The sequence below is a fragment of the Nestor notabilis genome, unplaced genomic scaffold (assembly GCF_000696875.1).
Source record: "Nestor notabilis isolate BGI_N333 unplaced genomic scaffold, ASM69687v1 scaffold23058, whole genome shotgun sequence".
NCBI classification, from domain to species: Eukaryota; Metazoa; Chordata; class Aves; order Psittaciformes; family Psittacidae; genus Nestor; species Nestor notabilis.
Genome location: NW_009940883.1, coordinates 1 through 9,120, shown reverse-complemented (window position 1 = coordinate 9,120; position 9,120 = coordinate 1). Strand labels below are relative to the sequence as shown.

General features: G+C 39.8%; 1 protein-coding gene across 1 annotated transcript; it reads left to right on the top strand.

Moving 5' to 3' along the window:
- Positions 1 to 8: 8 nt before the first annotated feature.
- KRT222 (keratin 222) lies at positions 9 to 5,142 on the top strand (the record flags this gene model as incomplete). The annotated part of the gene is made up of 6 exons (XM_010020608.1): positions 9 to 23; positions 1,317 to 1,445; positions 2,178 to 2,398; positions 3,433 to 3,509; positions 3,689 to 3,794; positions 4,929 to 5,142. Coding segments are annotated over 6 exons (762 nt in total), but the record flags the coding sequence as incomplete, so codon positions are not given.
- Between the last annotated feature and the right edge of the window lie 3,978 nt (positions 5,143 to 9,120).

The window sequence follows — 9,120 nt, the reverse complement described above, 5'->3', positions numbered from 1 at the left end:
CCATCACCTCAGCGAGGACTCAGGTAATGCCTCCACACAGCCATACACCCTCCAGAGCAAGGAGCCGTCCCCGCTCTGTACAGTTCCTCCCTCAGCCTCTCGGAGGTACAGTATTGCCTTTTCAATGCAGCATATTGCCGGGGAAGGTTTGTGCTTCTACTGCAGTAAGATGCAAACTAGAAGACAGGGATGCAGATTTTGCTCAGGGTATGAAATTCACACTGAACGAGTGCCGTGTAATTAGTCTGGCTGATTTTCTGTACCTGCAGCAGTGATATTGTTGTGATTTAAAAAATGATGACATATGCTGTAACATGGTAACCTCTAGCACCATGGAGCTATCCCAGAAGAAGAGAACCGTGCAAATCAAAGGCAATGTGGAGAATTCATGTAAATACTGACAGCTTACTGGTTTTAGCACCTATATTAAAGCAAACTGTACCTTTTCAGGGACTATTTTATAGCGTTCACAGTAAAACTATGTTATACTCCTCAGCAAATAGTCTGTTCTTTAATACAGACTGATTCAATGTTAACAACACACAATGCTGCTATTACAGATTTACATACAAAACACCTTTAAAACCCAAGTGAACTTGGAAATAAAACAGCCAAACACGTTTTGGCCATCAAGCATTAAGAAATCCAGGGTGAAAACTAAGTATTATATCACCTTGTTTTACTTCTTGAGTATTGCAGAAATCGTGAGGTTTATTTTAATCCCAGGCCTGGCTGCTGCTGCAGTCAGGATGATCCCCACAGCAATGCAATGGCTGTAAACTAGACAGCTAAGTCAGATTTGTATTTGTGTTTGGCATAAAGCAGCCAATGTGTATTCATATAATCTTGTCACTTCGGTTCTGCAGTACCCAGGCAAAAAAGGGTAAGCAAAGAGTATCCAGTCTTCGCTTGTGGATTAGCCAAATCTAGATGTTTCACCAAAACAATGGCATGGTAAAATCACAGTAGGTCAGTATGTAATGGGGCTAAAATAAACTAATTTTAGTTGCCGTATAAGACCTGAACTAAAGAGTTGATGGCATCATAAGAACCTAAATAAAGCAGTAAAATACGCAGAAGAGCATGTTTTATTTCAAGTGCTTATGGCATCTTCCCCACTTGCAGTAAAACTCAGAATTGACAATCTGAAACCTCCTCACTGACCAGGTGAGACAAAACCATAATCATGCAAGCACTCCAAAGGGCTCCTGCTCTATAAGGCTGTTCTTTCCAACCAGATATTGTTATGTATCTATTTTATTTTCATTATTTTAATATATTTTTTAATATTACCATCTTTTTTATACCTGCTGCAGCTAGAAGAAGCTACAGTTAAAAGAATGGACAAAGATGCAGAAGCATTAAAAGCAGCCCGAGCAGAACTCTGTGAAGCGAGGCGGCAGTGGCACCACATGCAGATCGAGATCGAATCTCTCCACGCTGTGGTAAGCATCGTAACATGAAACTTCAAATCTGAAAATATACCTTTTTTCTTTGTGTAAACTATGCCACAATTCAGTTTCTGTAACAATCATGTCCACTATACAGCAGAAATAGCACACACACAGAAACACACAGCTTTGGGGTGTACTTTCAGCTTGTCACACAGAGCCTGATCCAGCAACAAACCAGTTCTGTGTTCATGTGCCACTCGACAGACACGTGTTTGCATGTTCTCACACTGGCCAACCATAGATTTGCATGATACTCCCTCCTCAAGCTCCCAGTCATTCTGCCTAATCAATTTACATCAAGTTTAGAACTGGCTTTGAATGTGTGGGCCACGTCTATCAACTCATTCATGCTAAAGTATGGGAGAAATTTACTGAATTCACTAATACAGACAAGCTACAAGAGCATACAGGCTGCTCAGGTTTCACACAGTGCTCACCTGGATACTGTTTTAACCATAGAGGTAAAATCAAAGCTGTGTAAAATCAGTGGCAGTGGGTTGCTGATACAACATCAGACTACATTTACTCTTTTTTATCCTATCTTAAATTATTACAGATTTTACTGGAAAATTTCTGAGTAGAAGTATTATCTTGAAAGCTTTACTCCTGTTCCTACAGAATATTCTTAAAAACTGATGTAAAAATACACAGATTGCTAAGGAAAAGTTCATACAGCATCTTTACACGTATCAATCTTAAACCTTAAAGAGTTAAATTTCACAGGAAAGGGGTTTGGAACGTTCACTGCGTGCCACAGAGCAGCAGTACCATATGCAACTACAAAACTTGGAATCTGAGGTTGAATGCTTGGAGAAAGAGCTACTGGAAATGAGAAGAGGTATTGAGAAACAGCTTCAGGCACATGAAATTCTCCTGAACACCAGGATGAAGCTGGAGGAGGAAATAGCAACATATCGCAGTCTGCTGGAGCAAGAAGAGAACAGGTACTTGTTCAGAGGAAAAGTACTGAAACTGATCTTCCATTTCATAACTTCTTATTGAAATAATCAGCAGAATTGTAAATACATGAACCAATCATTACAAAATTACACTATCAAAACCTTAGAAATGGTTTCACTGTTGCTTTCACGCTGCCTGGAGCTCAGAGCACCTCCACAGCGCACTGCAGATAACAGCGCGCTCACTGCATCCTGAGTCAAGGCACTGCATGCTGCTGTACACTCTGTAGCCCATGAGCTGCCCGCTGTGGGCTCTGTTTGTCTCAGAGTGTTGATGAAGCAAGTCCACACACATGAAGCTCTGGGAGAGGAGTTCATGTCTCATCACGTGACAGATGTCCATTTGCACGTGGAGTTCACACTACTCAGCATCACTCAAAGCATGTAAAGGCACACATAGGATCTCCTAGTGCCATTCTGCTTTGGTGGTAACTCCTCCTGTCTGCCCCTTCCCCAGCACAGACATACCATTGTTTTGGAAGGTAGACACAAGAAAGGCAGCGATGCAGATGTAAACAACAAGGAGGCTAGGCAACAGGCAAAATGCTAAAAATAGCACCTTTCACATTCAGCACGGGTATCTTAACAAAACCAGACACACAAATCTTTCAGAGGAGCATCACCCCCGCTCAGTCCTTTCCACAGCAAATGGAGAGTTTCAGTCCAGGAACCTCACTCACGCTTTTGCCCAAGAAGATTCCAAACAGGGGAGTCAGTTCCAAATGTAATGCTTACAACTGTGAAAATACACACAACTCAGTACCAATACAAATAACTCTGCCTAGCACACAACAAATTGACTAAAAACTGTCTGAAAACAACGATGAAATTGCACAGATATTTGCAGTCACTTTCTTCAGATCTCTATTCAGAATGAGAAACCTCAACAAACAGTTACTTCACTCAAACACAACTTCTCAGGGCTCTCATATTCTCACATTTTTCATAGCAATTCATATGACAAGTGTTGGATTAAAGTCACTGTTATTAGGAGACTGTCATGATTTTTCTTTCTGCAGGTTTCGCTCCTGTACAACTGAGCAGAAGGATGACAAAAAGCCCACCACCAGCAAGATTGCCTTTAAGCTGTCTGCAAGTGAGTTTTTAGACCCTTTCCCCTTAAGGAATTATGGCCCTAAAGGAGGTTACTCACTACTGACAAATGATGGGATATTACACCAGAATCTTCTTCCAGTGCAGCAGGAGGAAAAACACCTCTAGGTCCTGCAGCCTGCCCTTACTTGGCCTGCCCAGTGTATCTGTGATTTTTTACAGGTGGTGTAAAGCAGCATGAAACTGAGAAGGTGGAAGTGCTGACAAAACAAGCAATCCTAGATGGAAACATTACAAAGGGAAGCGCTGAAGCTCGTGGCACTGTACAGTAAGATAAACATGAGTTTAACAGAATAACAATCGAAAGTAAATGGTGGGCAGTAGCTTTGAGTTTTCCTTTATTTAACGGCTATTGTATCATGCCATACAGCCAAGAAGCTCTAGAAGAACAGCGATTGTTCTTGAAGATGTATTGAATGGCATGTTTTAATGATACATTAAATTTTAAAGTTCTTTTTATTGGCATTTACTTCATAAGTTAACAATAGCATGATGATGCTTCCGATCTGTAATTTCTATTTCTGCTAAGAATGAAACTATAATAATTCATTTAGTTAAAGCTAAAAACAAAAGAGCCCAGACCATGCTCGCAAAGTCCCTCTCGGGCATGTTTATGCACATGCATTCAGGCTCAGTTGCTCCGACTAGCTATTTGGAAACTCCTATATTTCACTACTTAACAAACAGGGAACAGAGAGCTTGGCTCCTAAGTGGCATGTGAATGGCTGTTAGTATGTGTTATTCACCTTAAATTACTTGAATAGTAAATACTCCTCAGTTTTTTTCCCCTGCTGCTCTTTAAGCTCTTTTGTTGACTTGCATTTAACGTTACATTTAAAGCTAACTGTGGTGTCCTGTGTCACCAACACTTAACTGTGATCAGCTGCTGAAAACATGCAGAAATTCACATTAAAAATTAACGCCACCATGCACACTCCCCAGCTGAAGACCGTTCTCATACACCAGCTTTAGATCACCTTAGTTAGATTTGCAGATTTTAACATACATCTGCGTTCTGAAGTTTGGATCTGAACTACATTTTTCTCCTCCCTATTTTGAAGGCTTTCACATGCAGGAATTCTGCCCACTATAATACAGCAGTTTCTTGCAAAGTTTTTGAGCTTGGATTCCAAACTTTCTCCTTGGAAACAAACTGGGTGATGTATTAGGAGCAGTGGGTTTGTATCCATGCCTACTTAAAAGTACAAACGCAAGAATATAATGAACCCTCACCCTTTATTTGGCTTTTCTGAAGAGTGAACCTGTGAAAAAAAGAAAAATTCCAGTCTTTCAGTACCCATCTAAAATAACCTGACACTTCATTATGCAATTTCAGCAGCCCTGAAGATCAGTAACTCATATTGCTTAGAGGATCATAAATACATTTACTCTGTTGTTTCAGGACAGAAAAAGTGGATGAAGTCATTAAAGAATGGGAAGGTTCTTTCTTTAAGGACAACCCTCGCTTAAGGAAAAAGTCTGTTTCGTTGCGCTTTGATCTCCACTTGGCAGCAACAGATGAAGGATGTTTACACACTAAAAAGAAAACTCTTCCCGACATCGAAGTCCGGCTGGTAATGAGGAGATCTTGCAGTATTCCTTCCATCAAACCTTAACTGACAGCAGATTAACCCAAAGTTCGTCTCCAGCGGGCTCTGAAAATGTAGATGGGCTTACACGGCCTGTATCCTGCTACAACCACAAATCTTACTAAGTACTTTTATTAATACAATAAGACCATACAAGTCTTTTAAGAGAAAGGGAGAAGAGCAAGACAGTTAAGATTCCAAGAAGCCTAACTTCTGCTAGTTTTATACTCTGGGTGCAGCAGTCCAGAGGAGGCCACGAGGATGATCAGGGGCTGAAGCACCTCCTGTATGAAAACAGGCTGACAAAGTTGGGACTGTTCAGCCTGGAGAAGAGAAGCTGTGTGGAGACCTCAGAGCAGCTTCCAGTGTCTGAAGGGGGCTACAAGGATGCTGGAGAGGGACTTCATCAGGAACTGTAGTGACAGGACAAGGGGTGATGGGTTTAAACTTAAAACAGGGGAAGTTCAGGTTGGAGATAAGGAAGAAATTCTTCCCTGTGAGGGTGGTGAGCCGCTGGCACAGGGTGCCCAGAGAAGTAGTGAATGCTCCATCCCCGGCAGTGTTCAAGGCCAGGTTGGACAAGACCCTTGGACAACATGGTCTAGAGTGAGGTGTCCCTGCCCATGGCAGGGGTTGGAACTTGATGACCTTAAGGCCCTTTCCAACCCAAGCCATTCTGTGATTCTGAGATTCTATGATTATTGTTGTTTTGTAGAATTTCACCAAATATTGCAAAAATTAAACTGTAACTTTATACTTTAACATACTATGCCTTTGTAAAAGAGAACTTGTTTTCTCTTTCTGGAAATGAGAAATGCATATTTCATTCTCTTAATTATTCAATATTGCGTACATAGAATGACTAAAGAATTCTTGTAATGATTTATATCACAACTGCTATACTTCTTGAAATACATTTTAAAATAACGCTTACATAAAAAGATGCTCTTAAAAACTACTAACAAAGAATTTTCTTTTAGAAGTGGCTGGTATTTTTAAACTGATTTTTAAGGCAACAACTGAGCTAAAATGTTTTTGCATTACATGATTATATGCACATTTTTAAAAGCATTGTTACAAGCCAACAACATTTGAGCCATATTGCTCCACTGGTTTTAAAGCAGCAATTTCCACTGAAAAATCAACCAGTCTCTTATGTGTCCACACGTATCTGTACAACTTCCTTAGCCATAGCAAGTCAAATTCTCCTCTTTAATTATTCAAATATAAGGAGACAACCCATCACTTTAATTCTATTTAATTAATTTTGTTTCTTCTAACAATGGAATCTTCAACAAATTCCTATTCTGACAGGTATTATATGTAAGTTTTGCTCTTGATCTAGTACATGTAACAAGTCACTATTATGCCAGAGTACAACTATTATTCCTTCAAATCAAATGGACAAAATAAGGGCTACATATTCAAAGTAAAATTCTACCATATCCATTAATTATCCTCCACTCCTACACAAAGGAGCAAATACAAAGTACAGTAGATGATCTGGCATCTGTACACATTAAAACCAGAAATACAAACTCAGACGTACTTCTTTATAATGTTTTGAGATGAATTTCCAACAAAAATTCAAACAAAACTGTATTTAGAATGATAGTTTATGTGAACTTTGAAGAGGCATGGATGCCACCAACTCACCGGGATTGAAGGGGCTCAGAATCTAGAGAGGCCACGTACTGGATTTGCTGGATTCACAGCAGCATGTGAGAGATTAAAGTGACAGTATTTGCCTTATTACTCATGGCATGTGTTACACTGATACTACAAATTCCTTCAGTGATAATTTATGCTTCTATCTTTTGTTAATAAGAACAATGTATTTGTATCTCCAACAGTTCTAGATCTGCTGTATGAAGCTGACTGATTATCATTAACCTTAATACTGATTTGGTGTTATTAATACTTGAGTAATTGGCATCCTGAATGTATTCGCCTGCTCTAGTATTTTCACTATGCAGCTTTTTTTTGTGCTTATACTCTGTACATTTTCCAGTACTTGAATTTAAACTAAGTTTTAATTGCTTTAAGGCACTTCAAACAGGGATACAAATTTACCAAAGTTAATGATAGTCCTACAATAAAAAAACTATTGCCCATGCATATTTTGTGTTTTAACTTGCATACCTTAAAGGGAAAGAAGTAAACAGAGAAATATAAAAGTTGTAGGTAAGAAAACCCGTAGTGCTGCAACCAAGTGTTTTCTAAGCTCTCCTCTACAATTAGAAAGACTCAAATTCCCTAGGAATCTTTATCATAACAGTGAGTGTCCTGCTACAAAAAGTACACTTTTCATGTAAATCCCTTAACCCTGACTAGATCCCAAGCCCTGTGCACAGAAAAAGTATTCACAGTAACACTCACCCTGATCTTAGGTCACTTTAAAGCCGAATTAAAAAAATATAGCAATGAAGCTTGATAATATGGCAAAGAATTCTTCGGTTCTGTACTGCCAATTCAATTCAGAGCAGCTGAGCTACTGCCATCTCACACCTGCAAGACGTCTGGCATGAAAGCGAGTTTCACTGGCTCAACCTACTTTCCAATCAATGTATGGCCTCATTACAAAGCTGTTGTAATTAAAACAGTTGGAGAAGAGCCAACTATTTCAAGCCCCCTAGTTCATATGATGAAGTATAAACAATCCCATTAAATCAGTGAAACTACTCCTGTTATACAGAGTTTTTAAAAGTGTACTCAGGCAAAACCTCTCAGTATCACAGCGTCGAAAGTAGGCAAACAGCAAAGCAAAAAACCCCAACCACAAAACAAAGGAAGGAATACTTTGCTGGCTTTGAAAACACTCAGAATGATTCAGAACCTTTAGCACGGAAAGTGAGCATCAGTAACATACTTGAAAACCACGTTTCAATATGCTGTGCAAATTTAGACTGTATTTTAACACTATCAACATTAAACGTATTTTAACACTATCAACAAAACCACATTATCAATAAACTAGAGATAAGTACGGGAAGTGGTCAAAACCAGGAGAAAAAACAAGATATTTTTCAGCTCTTAGTAAGTATTTCCTCACCTTTTCTTTACAAGTATTCTGCCTGGGTGAAACTGGTCGACTGAAGATATGTATTGGATCGGCTCTGTGAGGAATCTTTTTGATTCTTATTTTTCTTTTAATTATCGAATCTAAGTCACAAATTATTCTACTACATGTCAACACATTTCCACTGTGGCCACAGACAGCACACCGTAAGCAGGGCAGAGCTTGTCTCTCTACTTCTTCATAAAAATATACTTATTTAAGAATGGAAGGAAACCGGGCTAAACAAACTGCAGGCACCAAGGAGAAACAAGTCTCCTCTCACAGCAATGCAGTATCATTTCAGTTCGTTTTTCTTCTTTTCATCTTTTACCGTCCTTTGGGTTAGGCTGAGATCACCCACTTGACCCATATTAGCCATACGACAGTATTTCAACGCCAAACTTCACTTTTTTGTACTTAATTCAGTCATTTTCACAATTTTCACTATATAAAAGACTCCTGTCCTGAATGCTGAGGTCTAAAACTCTTCATCTTCCTCACATGGTGTCCTGTATTTTAGATTTGTAAGCTTTTTGACCGCCGCATGCAATACCTTCACAAACTTCTGCAAGAAACTGTTCTGGATAATCCCAGTGCTCCCAGCCTGCTCTGTAACTCATCCTCCCCTGGGATCCAGCAGCTGTTAGAGTGGGTCAGCCTGATTTAGTTTGAAATTGACTTCCAAACTACACAGATTTATCGGGTCTCTCCCGTATCCTGCACGACCAGCCTTCCTCCCCTCGCACCCAATACCTTCACAAACTTCTGCAAGAAACTGTTCTGGATAATCCCAGTGCTCCCAGCCTGCTCTGTAACTCATCCTCCCCTGGGATCCAGCAGCTGTTAGAGTGGGTCAGCCTGATTTAGTTTGAAATTGACTTCCAAACTACACAGATTTATCGGGTCTCTCCCGTATCCTGCACGACCAGCCTTCCTCCCCTCGCACC